Source organism: Malaclemys terrapin, chromosome 15 (genome assembly GCF_027887155.1).
Source record: "Malaclemys terrapin pileata isolate rMalTer1 chromosome 15, rMalTer1.hap1, whole genome shotgun sequence".
Classification (NCBI taxonomy): Eukaryota; Metazoa; Chordata; order Testudines; family Emydidae; genus Malaclemys; species Malaclemys terrapin.
In genome coordinates this window covers 23351020-23368796 of record NC_071519.1, presented here as the reverse complement: position 1 = coordinate 23368796, position 17777 = coordinate 23351020, and the positions used below count along the sequence as shown (strand labels likewise).

The 17777-nt window shown below is 49.7% G+C and overlaps 1 protein-coding gene across 2 annotated transcripts in view; it reads right to left on the bottom strand.

Moving 5' to 3' along the window:
* NTM (neurotrimin) overlaps positions 1–17777 on the bottom strand; it is a 697991-nt gene that overhangs the window by 663416 nt on the left and 16798 nt on the right. Inside the window, exon 1 of one of the 2 annotated variants that reach the window (XM_054005744.1) lies at positions 9456–9712. The exons of the other annotated variant lie outside the window; for it this stretch is intronic. Coding sequence (XP_053861719.1) covers positions 9456–9516 — 61 coding nt within the window. The 5' untranslated portion in view covers positions 9517–9712. Of the gene's footprint in view, positions 1–9455; positions 9713–17777 lie in introns of those variants that run through there. 2 annotated transcript variants of the gene reach the window in all.

Genomic DNA, 17777 nt, shown 5'->3' with positions numbered 1-17777 from the left:
CCTCTGATTTATTATTAACCGAGAGCAAGGAGCGCGCTTCTGAAAGGAGAAGCCAGGCGGCGGCTGGAGCCGCAGCTCCCAAACGTGCCGGGATGCTGCAGCACCTGAGGCCTGCAAGCGCCGCAGGACACGACACCACGCGTGGGCTCGGTGGCCGTTCGGGGAGGTGGCTGCCTTTGGGGTTATCGGTCCTCCGCTTATCCCAGTGAACTGGGAAGCGAAGGAAGAGGACAGGGTTAGTCAGTTCAGTATCACGCCTCTAGGGCCTGAGCAAAGTCTCCTTTTCTCAGGCAAAACTTTCCAATGGAGTTGGTGGGAGATTTCCCCCTCGTTAAAGGATACAAGACTGCGTCAGGGAACTGCAAGCCAGGATCTCTGGGTTCTGTTCCCACCTGATGGTGGGGGATGGTGCCGGGCTAGAAAATTAAAGCCAGGGACAAGAAGCCAGGACTCCTGGCTTAGCTCTGGGAAGGGAATGTGGTTTAACAGTTAGGGAGATCAGTTGGGAGCCAGGATTCCTGGGGTCTATTCCCAGCTTTGCAAACACCACGCTGTGTAATCCTGAGCAAATCTCCGAAATGCTATAGTCCACGAAAGCTTATGCTCTAATAAATTTGTTAGTCTCTAAGGTGCCACAAGTACTCCTGTTCTTTTTATTAATAATCTTAACCCTCTAAACAGGTGGCAAGCCCGTCCTGCCCCTAGCACAGCAGGCACACCTGTCCTGACTGGCTCCAAAAACTTACCCCTCCCTGAGGTTTCCTTTGTATTATCTAGCAAATTTACGTTTCGTCCTGAACTCGTTTCTGAACTTGGCTGGGGCTCCCTGCTACATCTCCGGTCTCCCTCTGCCACGGAGTGATTCTCCACCCTTTCAGGCCCACCTAGTCTAGCCATCAGCAGAATGGCCCCGCAGGGCTGTACACTCCAAGCGCCCTGTCTTAGTCCCCCTATGTAAAATGGGGAGAGTCAGGTGACAGCTGTTGCTGTAGCACTTAAGTGTAGCCGTTCACTATGGTGACAGGAGGGGTTCTCAATTGCTGTAGTTAATCCACCTCCCCAAGAGGCGGTCACTAGGTCAACAGAAGAATTCATCTGTTGACCCAGCGCTGTCTCCATGAGCGGTTAGGTCGGCATAGCTACCTCTCTCCAGGGTGTGGATTATTCATACTCCTGAGACACGCATCTATGCCGATGACAGTTTTGAGCATAGACCAGCCCTAATTCATACCTCCAAGCGAACGCTCGAGGTAGATCAGAAGTACAAGGGCTTCACCTTGCGCTGATGGACATCAATGAAAGTTTTGCCATTGTCTTCTGTAGAAGCAGGGCCAGGTGTTGGCTCTCTCAGGGTGAAATTCACCAGATGGACAGCATGAGGCCTGTGCCCCAGTTAAGTCTCATTTCAGCTTCAGCGGGTGCACACGCCCCTGCATGGGGGTGGATTTTAGCACTGGCCAGAAAATGTTTCTGTTTCCTGGAAAATGTTGAAGTTTTGGAATTTATTTTTATTCTGAGGTAGGACGAAACTGAGACCTTTTGAAATTAAGAGAGCAGGAGGGACCCTTCCCCAAACACCCCCACAAATAACCACACAGCCTGGAATGAGTCAGTCAAAATAAGGATTTGAACCTGTATCTCCCAGGTGTATCCCCGAACCACTTGACTATTAACAATTCTGGGGTTTGATTTGCTCTCACTCACTTGGACCTGAAATTCCATCCTGGACCTGAGAAAGCTTCACATGCAAACTGATGCATTTCTGCAAACAAGTCGCAGTTGCAACAAAGCTACATTTCCAATGAAAAAACATTTTGTCCAAAAGAGTCCCAAATAGCCCTAGTGAATTTCCCCTGAACTCCGCTGCCACATCTTATATTTGGGAAGGAAAAACAGACGCAGAGAAGCTCTCCCATGATCCCTCAGGTCAGAGGAGAATTCCCAGTGCACCTTGCTGGCTACTGGGGGGTGCCGGACCTCGCCAGCACTGCTCACAACTCTGATGTGATTGCAAGATCTCTGCAAAGTGCAGGCCAGCTCTCCTCTTCCTACTTTATGTTAAACCAGTGTGGAACACAGCAACCCCTGCTAGCTTGACCCAGATCTGTCAACTGATCAGTTCTTTTCCCCCATAAGGAAAAATAAATAAGGATTTTGTTTTTTAAGCTAAAGCAGCAAGAAAATAAATGAACCAAGGCTTAAAATATCGAATGCACCAAATTAAATCTATGGAGGTAGGGATGAAAAGGCACAGCCAGGTGCCAGGGAGATCATATTGATATATATGCCAGGAAGATTGGGGGCGGGGCAGGGTAAAGGAGGTAGTTTTCCTCGGGGCAGGTTATCTCGTAACAGGCTGATGCAGGGTTTCATGCGCTGAAGCAGTTGGTGCTGGTCATGGCCAGACACAGGAGTAGATGGATCCCTGTCTGATTTAGTTCTGAGATTCCTACAGACACCTATGGGATGGCAAGTCTTCCAGATGGACAATTAGAGATTATGATGATCAGATCCTGGGCCTTTTATCTGCTCCCTTTGTTCCACTCTGGTTGTAGGAAACTTGTCACATCTCCCCTACTGGGGATTCCCCACGGGGCATAAATTGGCCTAGCTGATTTCTATATCACTGCCCCTGCAGGCCCTGGCAAAAAGGGGGTGGAAGGACTGTAGCAGGTGCACAACAGCCTCTGGCCATTCCCAGCTGGTAGAAGGCACTGTGGGAGCTGTTACTCCTTGACAGAATGTAGAGCAGCTCCCAGGCTGGTCTAAACTCAGCTGAGACTGGGGCCAGTGTTAATCCAGCCTGAAGATCAAGGAGTCATAATCAGCTCCCTTAAGCATCTTGCCTCTTTCTGCTGTGCCCATTCGACTACCTGGCTCTACCTGTAGGGCTTTGGCCATATAAAGATTTTAGTGCTGGTGAAAGACACCAGACTAACACCCGATGGCCCCTGGTGGGATACATGCATGGACACCAGCATGGCCAAAGCCTTGACTCCAATATGCAGCTGGAGGGTGTGGGCAGCATGCTGGGTATTTCAGGAGTTATGGGGAGGGAGTCCTCCCTGTTCCCAGGCTGTTCTGCAGTAGCCCCCCTGGAATGGAAACGTGAGCAAGAAGAGTTTGTGGATCTGCACATCTGCCAGCCACACCACAACCCCCACTCCCCAACACACACATTGCATGTGGTACCCCAAACCCATCCCTTTCTGAGGTGCAACAGCATTAGGATTTATTCCCTCAGACATACCCCATCACCCAGTTTGCTAAGGGAGCAGCATCCCGGAGAGGAAAAGCCCCAACTACTTGGTGGATTGTGACATTCCACCCAGGGGATGGCGGTGCTTCAAACACAGGGATCTGAGAAAATATAACTGCCCTGACACCAGTGCTTAATTTGTGCCGAGTCCTGGCAGGAACCTCTAGGCTTGGCAGTTCATAGCCACAGCACCTCTGGGCTTGGCACATCAGTTATGAAAGTAAAAAAAAAAAAAAATGGCTGGAGCCCCGGCACCTCTTTCATTACAAATGAAGCACAGCCTGACACCACCGAAATAAAAGCTAAATTCCGGCAGAGCTTGCTGGCATTGAGTAAACCAGCTGGAGGTTCACACAATTCTTGTTGCGGTCTCTGGAGCCCAGAGAGGTTTTTTGGCAACATGTCCCAATATGGAAAGATTTTGATCTAAATTCACCACTATCCCCCTGCTTTTAGCGGACTTCGGTCTGGACTCGAAACTCATGAAACCTGCAGCTGGAATCTACTGGGAATGGGTGTGATAGATGCCTACAGTGTGCTTGACAGTGGTTAGGCAATTGCTGTGTTGAGACTACTGCTGAGCGGTGTTGTGTCACCGTTTCCCTGTACTCCCCTATCTGCCTGTAGCCGTCTCTTGTCTTATACTTAAGCCTGTAAGCTCCTGGGGCGGGGACCAGCTATTTGCTCTGTGTTTGTAGAGCTCCTAGTACAGTTGGGTCCTGCTCCAGGACTGGGGTGCCTAGGTGCTACTGCAATACACATAATAAATAAGTAACAAAAATGGGAACCCAAATCAGCAGATTCCACACAGCTCTATTGCACGCTACCAGCCAAAGGTCTTTATTTACAGATCCTCACAGCCTTCCTCCATGCCACCCTGCCAATCCATTCAGACACCGCCATGCCCTCTCAGCATGGTAGTATCAATGAATTTACCCTTACCATTCCCCCGTGAGGAAGGAGTGTCTGACCATCCCCATGTTACAGATAAGGAAACCGAGGCACAGAGCAATTAAGAGAGATGCATGAGGTCTATGGCAGAGCCAGGAATTGAAACCCAGTCTCCTGTATCTCAGTGTGGTGCCTTATCTACAAGACCCTATTTCTCCTCAATGTACCTTGGTCTCAAGGATGCCCTTTAGGGACATGAGGTCTATTTTTTTTCTTCATGTTTTAATCCATTGGGCCTAAGGAATGCGCCAATTATTCCCATTAGCAGCCTCATTTTCAGAGCCTCATGAAAGTTGTCAAGAATAGCATATGCTCAGCGAGTCTCAAAAATCAGGCCACTGACCAGTAAAGCCTGCAGACCATCCTGCGTGACCATGGGCAGGTCAGTTAGCCTTTGTACACCTCCATTCCCCATCTGTAAAACTGGGATATCTCCAGGGCTGTTTTGGCGATAAATACACTAAAGATTGTGTGGTGCTCAGTTCCTACAGTTGTGGGTACCAGATAAGCACCTTAGATAGGTTAGATAGATAGAACATCAGGGATGGTGTAGATAATACTTAGTCCTGCCTTGAGTGCAGAGGACTGGACTAGACAACCTCTCGAGGTCCCTTCCAGTCCTATGATTCTCTAACTTCTTTCCTCTTACGGGCTATAATTGGGTTATCTAATCTTCTACATACTGATTATTATTATTAGCTATTAAGCTGCTGTTGAGGTGAATATCAAGTTTTATTGACCTGAGCGGTAAATATTGACCAAAGTGAAACTAAACCTAATATGTTCTTCAAGGGACAATAAATCTTGATACTTACAGAAAGAAGTCGATATCTGTGATATATTTTTTTTATCCACAGACATTCATTGGTAGTCATCCTGCGGCATAAACTGCCAAAGGATTTCCCCGCCTTCTGAATCTAGTGCGACTTTTTAGCAGGAGGCTGGAACAATTCCCATTCTCAGTGGATCGGGACAGAAGGAGACATGTATCACTCACCAGCCCACCTAAAATCCATAACACATGTATGAGGTTTGCTGACAGCTGTAGCGTATTAGCATAACCATCTGAGTGAGTGTGTGCTATATGTACCCCTTTATGCCCAATCCACAGAGAACAGGAGTCTGTTGTGGGGCTAGTTAGGGAGCCTTGCCTCTTTAGCTAAAGCCTCAGCAGCTGATGCTTTAAGCTCTGGAGGTCCCCAGGTCAGTCTCCAGAGTGTTGGCCAATATAACAGCCATAGACATGAGGCCAGGGATCATAACTGAATGATCCCGCCAGCAGGAGCAGAACCCAGCTCTAGAACTGGTCGAAGAAAAACTTTTTTTTTTTTGGGGGGGGGGGAGGGGTGGAAATTAAAAAAAAAAAGTTAATTTTCCAAAACACTTTAAAAAAAAAAAAAAAACCTGTTTAACCTGCTGAACCCAGGCCTACTAATTCCAATGCACCAACCTCTAATACATGAGCTAGAGAACTAGGGGGCAGGTTTTCCGACATCTTGGAGATTTGTAATTGTTGAGATTTTGACATTTTTTTCCTGTCCCAAATCAGGACAAAGTCAAAATCTCCAAACAATTTGTGAGAGACCTCTAGACCAGCTCAGTCGGCACATTTCATTTCCAATCATTTCGAAGTGTTGCAGTTTTCATTTGTTTTCTTACCTTTTTTGAATACTGTACATGAACTTCAAAAAACATTTTGGTGAAAAATTCCCGACCAGCTCTACTGGTAACATTCAGCACGATATTTACATTTTAAAACATGCCATTCAGACATTTCCTGGTTATGCTTCATCTCTGCCCTGCTATCCTCTCCACCACCCTCGGACATGGCTCAGCAGTGCCAGTTAAGTCACTTTTACAGCTGCGGTCCATACAACTCGTCTGGCTTTAAAGCACCAAACGCAGCCCACAATAGATCCTGATGACAGGAAGCAGGACTCAAACTATTGCTTTTCCTTCCCCTGGAATGCCGAGTGAATTTGCTGCCCCTTGACCACCCCAGAGGAAGAACCTTGTTTGGAATTCTGCTGGTGCCAGAGATACTTAATGGCAGCTAAGTGAACTCGGTTTGATGATCAGGGTGGGACCATTTTGGGGGTGATCTGAATGCATCCTCCCGCAGCCATCTGTGTGCACTGAAAAGGGAGAGATGACCAGACACAGAAAAGGAGATTGCAGGAAGAGGGGTTTCAAAAAGGAATAGGGGATCAAACCAAACTGATCAGAAAGCATTAACAGGAACAAATCTTCCTAAGAGGAAACGATCCAATTGCTAGAAAGAGAAATAGGGGAGAAAGCAGCAACATCCTTCAGGCTGGGTCTAACTCAGGAGCAGAGAGGCGTGTGCTTAAGGGACAGCTCCTTCTGCTTGCCATTGACTCCACAGAAATCAGAATCTCTTACCAATCAACCTCAGCCCTTGGTAGAGGCCAGAGCCCTAGGGAGCTAATCATCTGCTCCCCCCCCTCCCCCATCTCTTCTCCATTAATCAGCACTGATACCGAGGAAATTCTCTCCTACACAAAGCTTGGAAGCAGGGGGAGAGTTACAAACCTGCTGTGGGCACTAGACACCTTTTCAAGAAGCAGAAAAAGGCAGGAAGTAGAAGCCCCAGCAGAAGGAGCCAGCTTAAAGAGAGAGAGGGAGAGAGGAAGAGAAAAATGCCTTGGAATGTGAACTGCATTCTAAGTAGCCCCATGGATCAATGCAATAGGGGTGGATCATTGCATACCAGACCACAGCTGCCCAAGAGTGGTGGAAGTTTGATCCAACAGAGATTGCTGGCAGACTGGCATTTCCTCCTCCTTCAAATAAAATAAACAAGTGGCCTGACAACATGGACGTATCCCCGCACCAGCTTTGGTGCTTGAGATTAAAGATCGCTATTTTTCCCAAGCGACATCCATCACTGGGAGAGCTGGGCAAAGGGCACCCAACTTCCGCTCACTCTACTAAAGCCATTAATGGCATGCACAGAGAAATGCAGGGAGCAACATGTGGAAAACACTGTCCTACAGCAAGACATGCCCTGGAACCATAAGGAGAGGGACAAGATGACCTGTGAGCTTGACTTCTGGTGGCTGGTGGACTCAAGCTGCTTTGGTCGCACTATGGCATGTGTTTCTTGCACAACTCTGGCTCATGCCAAGTGGCCAGCACAGCCCTTGAGGTCTCAAAATGCAGGCAACCCTTTGCTTTAACCTCTCCAAGGAAGGGAGCAGACAGCCAGGACCCTGCCGCCTGCCTTTGTTAAACATCTAGGGCCAAACCCTCTGCTGACATAAATGCACAATAAAGTCAATGAAGTTACACTGATTTACACCAACCCTTAGTATCCAAGAGCACCCCTCAAAACTACCTCCATGCACAGGGCCCCAGAGCTAGGGAATTCCCAGTGCATGGTACCCAGAATCCTCCCTGGTGCCTTGCATGCTGGGTAAGGCCCCAAACCAGTGCAGAGAGGATGGGAGGGGGATTTATTGTAACCCATAGGCCAGGGGTATCATTTGCTATGGGGCAAGACTTGGCAGGATATAATATAATCACATCTTTTTGCCAGAAGCTGGGAGTGGGTGACAGGGGACTGATCAGTCAATTGCCTGGTCTGTTCATTCCCTCTGAAGCACGAGGCATTGGTCACTGCTGGAAGACAGGATACTGGGCTAGATGGACAATTAGTCCGACCCCATAAGGCCTTCTTATGGTCTTACATATCAGCTGACTCAGCAGTGCCCTTCCCCCCTGAATTTTTCTGAAGTTGACCCCTGCAAACAGCCCTGCCCTCACGGGGCAGGGGCATAGCCAGACCGAGGGACCCAGCAGCAGGGTGCAGCATTATGTAATAAAGTGGCACATTTATGCCACCTGCAAAAGGCAGCTCCCTCCGGGAACCCAGGGCTGCAAGGAATCAAACGCAAACCGACACTGGCGGGGGAGGGAGAAGAGCAGCTGGGTCCCTTTTTCCTCGCAAAACTCAGCCCGCAGCCTCTTTAAAAGGCAACCCCCGCTTTGCCCCAGCCTGGGCGGTTAAATAAGTGCCCCCGGTAGGCTTTATTGCAGGCGCTAAGACCCCCCCAGGGGGACGGCTCTCCCTCGCCCCCGAAGGGGACGGCTGCATTAAGACTTCATCAACTCAATTGACCCCAGCAGGAGGGGCAGAGCGGATTACCAGCAAAGTATTTAATCAAGTGCATGGAATGACCTTGCGAGTGGAAACACAGAGCGAGCCAGACACACGGGGGACAGAAGGGACCGTCTCTTGACTCCACCCCCACCCCCCACCCAGCATCCCCATCCTCACACCAGCCTTTCGCAGCCTGTTGGATGCCGCTTTCCTAGTGGAATAAAGTTGCTCGGCTCTAGAGGACAAAACGCTGCCGGACCCACTGGGGGCCGGGGTGGGTGGGTGCGTTACTTTGCTGTCCTCGGCTCAATCTAATACAGCAAAGCGGGGAGCGGGCAGATCGGAAGGTGAAGGGTGCTGCAGGCGACGGTCCTTATTAATAATACAATGCAATCAGTGTGCAGGCAGCGCAGAGATGCCACAGCAGCGAGCTACAGCCCCGCAGCCCCCCCGGGCTTCCTTCCCAGCCGTGCCCAGGAAGATGCATCAGCGCCGGGGGCTGGGACAGGAGCTTCTCCCGGGACCCCGCCGCTCTGTACGGAAACACGCGGAGAACTTCGCAGCGCGGGGCGGACGCGCCGCGGAGCCCTTTAGTTTTCGCAGAGGTTCTCCCCCCCCCCCGCCGCGCCCCCACTGAGCCAAGCAGCCCCCCAACCCCTCTACCCCCCCTCAAAGCATCTGTCCGCAGCTGCTACGGATTGACTCATCCAGCCAGGGTGGCGGAAATCTCCGCCCAGACCCCGCTCTCTGGGGTTCATACGGAGCTCCCCCCCTGCTTGGTCGCTCGGTTGGTTTTTTTGCACCGGGGGAAGTTTGGAAATCGATCATCCAAGTTTCCTTTCCCCCCTACTGTGGCAGGCAGCGCCTGGGCGCTAGACAGTGTCCCAACGTGTCTCCATACGGGCGGAGCGACAATGGGGGTCTCTCTAGACAGGGGTGCGCCGAACACCCCCCACCCCGGTGAGTGATGCACCAGGCAGCCCCGCATCCCCACCTCCCTGCAGACACAGGCACTAACCGGCAGCCTCAGCCCGGAGTCTCCGCTTTAAACACCCTCCCCTACCTGCCCAGAAGTGCGATGCGCGCCGCGCACCCCAGATCCGCGGCCGGCGCAAGCCCTACCTTGGAAGAGGAATAACGCAGCCAGCCCAGCGAAGATCACCCAAGAGATAGATCGGTGCATTTTTGTTTTCTTCTCGGAGCGTTGTTGTCGTTGTTGTTTTTTTCCCCGCCTCCCCCTCGCCTCGCTCCCCTTCCCCGGTGGCTCTCAAGCTGGCGGGGAGAGGTTTAAATCCAGCGTTTCTCCCCCACTCGCGAAGGACGCTTCTCACTCCGTAATTATCTCCCCTCGTACTGGGGTAGCAGGCACGTTCTGCAAGCCGGCCATGGCCAGCCCTCCTCCGCCGCGCAGCCATTGGTTCCGAGCCAGGGATTGGCAGAGCTACACCCCCCCGTCCACACACACACACGGATCATTCACCCAGCCAATCGGGCCATCTGACTACAGAGACACGTGCCTACGGGGTTGGAAGAACACACGCCAGGGCTAGGCTTGGGGTCCTTCAACCCAGGGGGGCTGATACGGGGGTGCTGCCGCCCCCTGCCCTTGGAGTGGTTTCCATTATAGGCAGGGTTTACAGCTTGGTTTAATGCAGTGGTTCTCAAACTTTTGGACTGGTGATCCCTTTCACATAGCTAGGGTGACTAGCCAGCAAATGTGAAAAATTGGGGCCGGGGGTGGGCGGTAATAGGAGCCTATATAAGAAAAAGACCCCAAAATCGGGACTGTCCCTATAAAATTGGAATATTTGGTCACCCTACACATAGCAAGCCTCTGAGTGCGACCCCCCCACTTATAAATTAAAAAGGGGGGGGGAGGGATAGCTCAGTGGTTTGAGCATTGGCCTGCTAAACCCAGGGTTGTGAGTTCAATCCTTGAGGGGGCCACTTGGGGATGTGGGGCAAAATCAGTACTTGGTCCTGCTAGTGAAGGTAGGGGGCTGGACTTGATGACCTTTCAAGGTCCCTTCCAGTTCTAGGAGATGGGATATCTCCATTATATAAAAACACTTTTTAATATATTTAACACCATTATAAATGCTAGAGGCAAAGCGGGGTTTGAGGTGGAGGCTGACAGCTCATGACCCCCCATGTAATAACCTCATGACCCCCTCAGGGGTCCTGACCCCCAGTTTGAGAACTCCGGGTTTAATGGCTCTCAGCACCCCCAGGTCAGCTCTGCCAAGGTGGAAACTGGAGCGCTGGAACAATGTGTGGAGTGGCCCACTCTAGACATTGGTCCAACGCCCCTGTCTAAGCGCCCCCCTTTCCACGCTGGGCAGTGGGAAAGCAGGAGGGCTGGGAGCTGCTCCTCGGGCATCTTCAAGGGATATTTTTCTGCTCAGTGAAACTTTCAGACAGGAGGCCAAAATTTCATTCGTCTGCCCCTGTTTTCCTTCCCTAAGGAAGCGAGACCAACCACACACACACACCAGGGCTGGCCCTAAGGAGGTCCAGGGCTCTGGACAAATCAGCCAGTATGGGCTCCCCACTAATCCCCAGGCTGGCCTGGTCCCTCAAATCCCTAACCCCATCCCCTGGGCCAGCCTGATCCCCGGTATGACACACGTACACTGAAGCACAGGGTCCCCCAAAGCGCAGGGCCCAGACCGGTCACCCCAATTCACCATACCCAAGGGACAGCTCTGCATACCTCCCACACACACCCCCTTGTTGTTTCAAAAATAGCCACCAGCTAATTCTTCCTGCCTCATTCCTGTCTAAAACACTCCTATGAATCTGGACCCTGCTTCAAGAAACGCTGGTTTAAAATGCTGCGTGCAGACATGGCACTTGGGCTTTGACACTCTGGTCAGCAGCTCCAGTTCAAGCCTCTAGAGGAGCCTGAGGTTAAAGGCAAGCTGCCAACCCCAGTTAAAAGCCAAGTGGCTATTGGTATGTCTACACTGAAATAAAAACCTGAGTCTCAGAGCCTCAGTCAATTGACCCGGGACTGGGCCACTCTAGCCAGAGCCCAAATGTCTACACTGCATTTCTGAGCTCCGCAGCCCAAGACCTGTGAGTCTGGGTCGTTTGCAGCTGTACTGCAGGTCTCTCATTGCAGAATAGATGTACCCTATGTCTTCACTGTGGGTTTAACCCGAGTTAGCTAACCAGAGTTAAGCACTTTTTCTTTTTTTCATTGACGACATACCCTGAGTTTAGCAAAGCTCTTCAGGGCAGGCCCATCTCTTAATAGCCATGTATGTACAGCACCTGGCACAATGGGGCTGTGGTAAGCATGCCAATTAATGCCAGCTGTGCTGCAAGTGTAGTCAGGCGGATGCCTGTCTCCCTGGAACTGACAAGGGCCGAGTCGCTTCTGAGATGATCTCCCCCTTCCCTGAGCAGATGATGTCACTTCCCTCTTCTGTCCTTCCACTGGTTCCTCCTTGCCCTCAGTCTAACCTTCTCATCCTTAGGATTCCTTCTCCTTGAGGTCCCGCACAGCCCCAGATCTTGTGTCCCCTGCTCCCCCTTTGCTCTGCCAATAAGACTAGCCTCAATGCTGCGTCGTTTCCTCGGTGCTTAACGTGCTTACTCTCACCTTCCCCCTTGGCACGGAAGAGCTTCCCAAACCCAGTGTGCCAAGCTCCTCACCCTCTATTCTTTCCTGAAGACACGCTCCTTTCACAATGCCAACCCCCACTTACCCATGCCAGAGGAAGACAGCCTCCACCCCCTGATACAAGAGGCAATGAAGTGACAAGGAATAAATAGAGAGGGGAAGGATGGCTTTATGCTTATGACACTGGCCTGCGATTCAGGGGAGAAGGACTCAATTATCAGCTCTACTATAGACTCTGTGGTACTTTGTGCAAGTTACTCCACCCCTCTGTGCCTCAATTTCCCCCCTCTGTAAAATGGGGCTTATTCCCTAACTCTCAGGATAAATTCACTAACGTGAGAGATGTTCAGGCACTATGGTGATGGGGGCTGTAGAAACACAAGGATGTAATCAACATTCCAAGCGAACTCCTTCCCCTGGGCCTCCCAGTGGGCCCTATCTGTGGTTTGATCACATGGGGAAATTGACTGGCATAGCTTTATTGGAATAACTCCTCAGATAGGCACTAGTCTGGAATTTATGCCTCAAAGCTGGCATTTATTCCAGGAGTGGAGTAATTATTCCAGAATAGTGTCCACCAGGGGAGTTATTCCAGCATAGCTGGAGGAGAATAATGTATCCTACTATAGCTAAGCGGGTCCCTTCCCCAGGTAGACAAGCTGTCAAACTGGGTTGGAGCAGAGACGGTCTTGTCACTCACGTTCTGCACACGCCTGAGTATGTTCTTGGTGCTTAAGAAATAGATCATTTCCCTCTCTCTGCTAGAGTCCGCTGCAGCACGTTCCCAGTAGGCAGGAGTGACACAGACGGACCCTCACCACTCTCCTCTGCTCCAGCCCAAAGATAACGGCAGCACCACGCCTTGGTCCAGCCAAAGCTCAAGAGCATCGTGGGAGGTGCTGACACACAGATTCCAAGGGCCCTCGCAGACTACATCGCTGCCTGCGAGAAAAGAGTCCCGGGCACTGCCATGGCTGGCCCTGTTCTGCTGACTCGGACTCTAAATTGGAATGTAGACATTTGGCCTCAGATGAAGTACGAACCCAAACGTCTACACAGCAATGTTAAGTCCCGCAGCCCAAGCCTTGCTCGCCTGAATCAATTGACTCTGGCTCTGAGATGCAGTGCTGGAGGTTTTTATTGCTGTGTGGGACAGGAGAAGGGCCTTTTGTGGTGGTGGAGGAGGGAAGGGGGGGCAGAACACCTAGAGGAGCCAGAATATAAACAACTACACTGAACTAACACCGAGGACTTCACAGGAGCTTTTGCATCTCCTGTGCCGCAGGTGATCTCACATGCTGTACCACATGCTCAGCAAATCCCAAGCCCCGGGGCTTCTGCAATCCAGTCTGCCTTTAGGATTTAGTCAGCCGTGGAGGGCCAGATGCTGATCTCTGTTACGCTGGGAGAAACCCTGAGGTACTCAGCTACGACAGCGAGGAGGGCCAGATAGACTCAACTGACGTGAATGGAGTGACTCTGGCTTTATTCTTTTTATTAGTACTAGAGTAACCCCTAAAGCCCCCCCAACTGCGATTAGGGCCCCTTTGTGCTAGGTGCTGTACATACACACAGTAATGGACAGTCTCTCCCTGAAGAGCTTACAATCTAAATAGACAAGACCGATAAAAAGTAGGAAACAGAAGTCAGGCCAAAGTCAGACAGCAGGTCAGTTTCCAAACCGGGATAAGGACCGGGGCTACCTGCTTCCCAACCCTGTGTCCCATAATGGACCATACTTCATCAGGCTTTACATGGGGGGCAGTGGAGATTAGTGGTACTTTAACAACAATCTTTCAAGAAGGTACAGAGATTTCCTATTGAAAGGGTTCTTTAATGCTTTTCAAATGGCAGGGGCCATCTCCTTGTTCTGTGTTTGTACAAGGGGGTCTTGGCCCTTAACAGAGGCTCTTAAGCAATACAAATGATAAATAAATAAAAATAATATTTCTTAATGAATGCTCACTCTTTTCCTTAGTGGCAAGAACATCTCATATCACTTGGGCTGACTCACAGCCCCTTAAACAGCATTATGCTCACAAAAGTGGTGATGGGGGGCGGGGGAAGATGAGGTTTCATATTTATTCTCCTTGAGAGACTTCCAGATCTGAGCTGTTCGTTTTGCAATTCAAGAGGAGATTTGGCTGCGAAGTCTCAGACAATCCAGCTGTGTTTCTCTCTCTCTCTTCTGTGACCACCTCCTATGGAGATGCTTAGAATCAGATCTGAGCCAGCAGTTCTGCAGAGGAAGCGTGAGGCACAACAGAATCTAGCTCACTCTTCTAATGTCACATTGGCAATGCTGACCATACAAAACTCTTGTTTTGGTCAGTAAGCAAAGTGGAGATGACTTGATTGCATTCAAGCAAGAGAGAGGGCCCCAGAGCCTCAGTGGGTGTAACAGTATTGAAGGCATATGGATCTCTGCCAATTTATTCCAGATAAGGAACTGGATTCTAAGCCGTTAACATGCGACCCTTTTCACATAACATTTCTGATTAGAGCTGAGTGAAACCAGCACATTTTCTTATTTTCCCCCACTAAATTTGCTGACAAAATACTTGCAGTTTTGTCCTTATTCCAGGATATTTCACAACCCCTAAAGTTTTATGCTGGATGTAGTTTTGTTTCTTTTTTTTTTTTTTTAATTTTATATGTTTTTTTGTTTTTTAAGGAGTCAGGGGAAGAGATGAGAAGGGGAGTTGTGTGAAGTGTTGGGTTGTGCATTAAAAAGAAAAGGAACATTTCAAAATCTCATGTTCTTACTTTTGAATTTTTACTCAAACCAGTTGCACCTGCAAGCAAAGAAATGAAAAGAAAATTCACTTATTTTTTTTTCATGGAATTGCATGAGTTTTGCAAAATTGAAAGAAAAAACACACTAATCTCACAGGTTCTGAAGCATTCATACTTTCTGGGCAATGTGTTGCGAATCTCTGAGCAGAACCACGCTATACTGAGAAGCTCTTTCAAAATACCACCACCTCTAATTTTATTTAAATACCAATTCATTCTTGGTCTGCTGGGCACCACGCCTAATATACATCACACTTCATCTGATTCTTTCCAGGCCTGCCTCTTGTGCAGTCATTTACTGCCCCAATGGGTGCAAAATATTACCACTGTCATCTGATAGCATTTTACATGCACTTTGTGCTAATATAAATGAGTCAGCAAAGTGCCTGGAAATGGGAAATCAGGTCCATTTTGACGGCTCAGCTAAACCAAAGGAGAGAGCGCCTACGGTCTGGGATTGGAAGTAGATGGTTGAAGTGCCAGAAGGTTTTTGCAGCCAGACGCCAGCACGTGAATAAGCAAAAAAGGGCTTCTTGTAGCTGAAGTCTCTTTGCTTCCCAGCTTATCCCAGACTTGCAGCTACAAATATGGTATTAGGGTGTGTGGTTTTAAGGGCTGAGCTTCCAAGACAGGGAGGCACTGTGGGGAATTGTTGTTGTTATGAAGAGCCATTTGGGACAAGACGCTGATTAGAGCAGAGTTCTTGCAAGGGGCTTAAGCGCTGAGTGATCACTGAACACTTCAGCAACCCTATAAGACAAGCTCAGAGAGACACTAGAATGCAAATGCATGAGTCCTGCTGGCATATGAAGGGAGCCATCATCAGGGGACTAAAACACTGGTTACGGCAGAGACATGTCCTCCTTATCCCAGAACAATAGCTGCATCTGTAATTGGACAGAGACTAAGTAACTCTCTACAGCTTCTCTCTTCTCGCAGTCACTCCTGATGCAGATACTGGGCCCCATGCTGGTCTCACTGCTGTCGTATACGGGTGTAACTCCTTTGACATCAACGCCCGATTGAGGCCAGGGTAACAAAGCAGAATCATGTGTGTTCTTTCCGCCCATTCCTGCACAACCACTACCTATAACTGGGTCCCTTGGCTAGTAGACACCTATTGGAGAGTCTCTACTTAGGGAAGAATTGGCAGGGCAAAGCTTTGAGCTATCACACATGTCCTAGAGAAGGGACAGCTCACAGTTCCAATCACTGAGCTAAGGGATAACCGGGGGAGGGAGTGTGTGTTTGTTTGTTTGTTACATTTTAAATAAATTTAACACTGGTGAAAGGTGATGGATTGACAGGCAGCCGTAGAGGTCCCCTAGATAGATCACGGGCAGTGGCAGCTTCCCTATATACTATATGTGTCTCACAGCAGGCCGGGTGGGCCCCCGTATTAAGGTCAGAGAAGTCAGTCGGTGTGGCTCAATCAATCCTTAGCCCCTCTGCTGGAATGGCCCAGAGAGCACACTAGACATGTGCTCTGTTTGCAGAGTTATTAATCTGTGAATGGTTAATGTGTGTTTCAATATGATCAAAACTATAGTCTCTGCAGAGCAGCCCTCTGGTGCTAGCTACTGGAAATGGCTTCTGCGGTTCATCCTGCAGGGAGCCGAGCGCTCCAGTAAGCTGATGAGCATCTCTCAGTCCTCTCTGGCTTTGCTGAGAGTCAAGGGCAGTTGGTACCTTGTAGGACTGAGCCCGTCTAGGGTGAGTATGTGGAGCCATACCCTAGCTGTAAAAAAGTCATGTGACCAGGAGACACCTGGCCAGGGAGTTCTAGGGGGTCAAATGATGGATGTTACAATGCAGGTGCATGGGGGTGGAGAGTGGGTAGAAGAGATCCTTAATCCCACCCCGCTTCCCACCACAACACTCCTGTGGAGCAGACAGCCATAATTTGGCTGCTTGTGCTCCAGAAGCTACACCCTGCAAGATGTCCCCAGAGACCCCAGCAAAAGATCAGGGCACTCAGCACATCCTGGGATTGTGCCCTGGAAGTAGGTGGTGGTGGATGACTCGGCAGCACTTATCAGCCCACAGTGCCTGCCTGTGGCCTTGCCCATATTCCCCCTGAGCAGAAGCTGGTAGCTATGGGGGAGCATAGACAGTAGAACTGGCTGGAAAACCACATTTCCATCCCATGGAAAAGGTTGAGGATTTGTAAAGAAAATACTCCTGATTCAGGGTGAAAAATAAAAACCTCAATGTTTTTCATGGGACAAAAATGTTGATGGATTCCATTTAGGGTGAATTGAAACCAATTTTTTTTGGCTTGCCAGCTGCTCACCTGGAAAGCTCTTGTCAATTTCACCTTTGCCATGCAGTCTGAAAATGAAATTGACAAGAGCCTTCCAGGAGGCAGTCAAGGGCAGAGCACCCCAACTCCCAGCCTCCCTGCTGCTCTAGGCAGGGAGAAAGTGAAACTGAGAGGAGCCTTCTAACTGAGCAGCCAGGGAGCCATCATTTCATTTTTCCCAATGGAAAAAAATCAACATTTTTCAGCAAAATCAAAATTTTCCCATGTAAAATTTCCAATGTGCTAAAAGGGCATTTTCCAGTTGAAAATCATTCCAATGGAAATGTCCTGACTTGTTCTAGTAGACTGAACCTGTCCCACAGGGCAGGCAGATGCTGCCACGAACACTGTGACCCTAGAGACATCATGCCCATCTCTGGCCTTCCCAGATATGATGACTCCAGCCCTGCTCAGGTGCTGGGCCTGAAACTTGGCTTTCACTGGATTCAAAGAACAAAGCGAATGGTTAAACTTTCTCTTCTCCCAGCACTTTGAACTATACAGCTCAAACTAAAAATGCTGGGAGCCGGATGCAGCCTGAAAGGGGATTTGGGTTGCAGGTCTTGGAAGGAGCAAGAAGAACCAAGAGTGACAGTTAAAGGCAGAGTGCAGCCCGCGTATGCTCCTTGTTCCATGATGCACGGCAGGACTGAGGGGCAAGGTGCTGGAGGGGGAATTGTTGGAAGCAAAGGGATCCACTGAAACCAGTAGCCGGAGC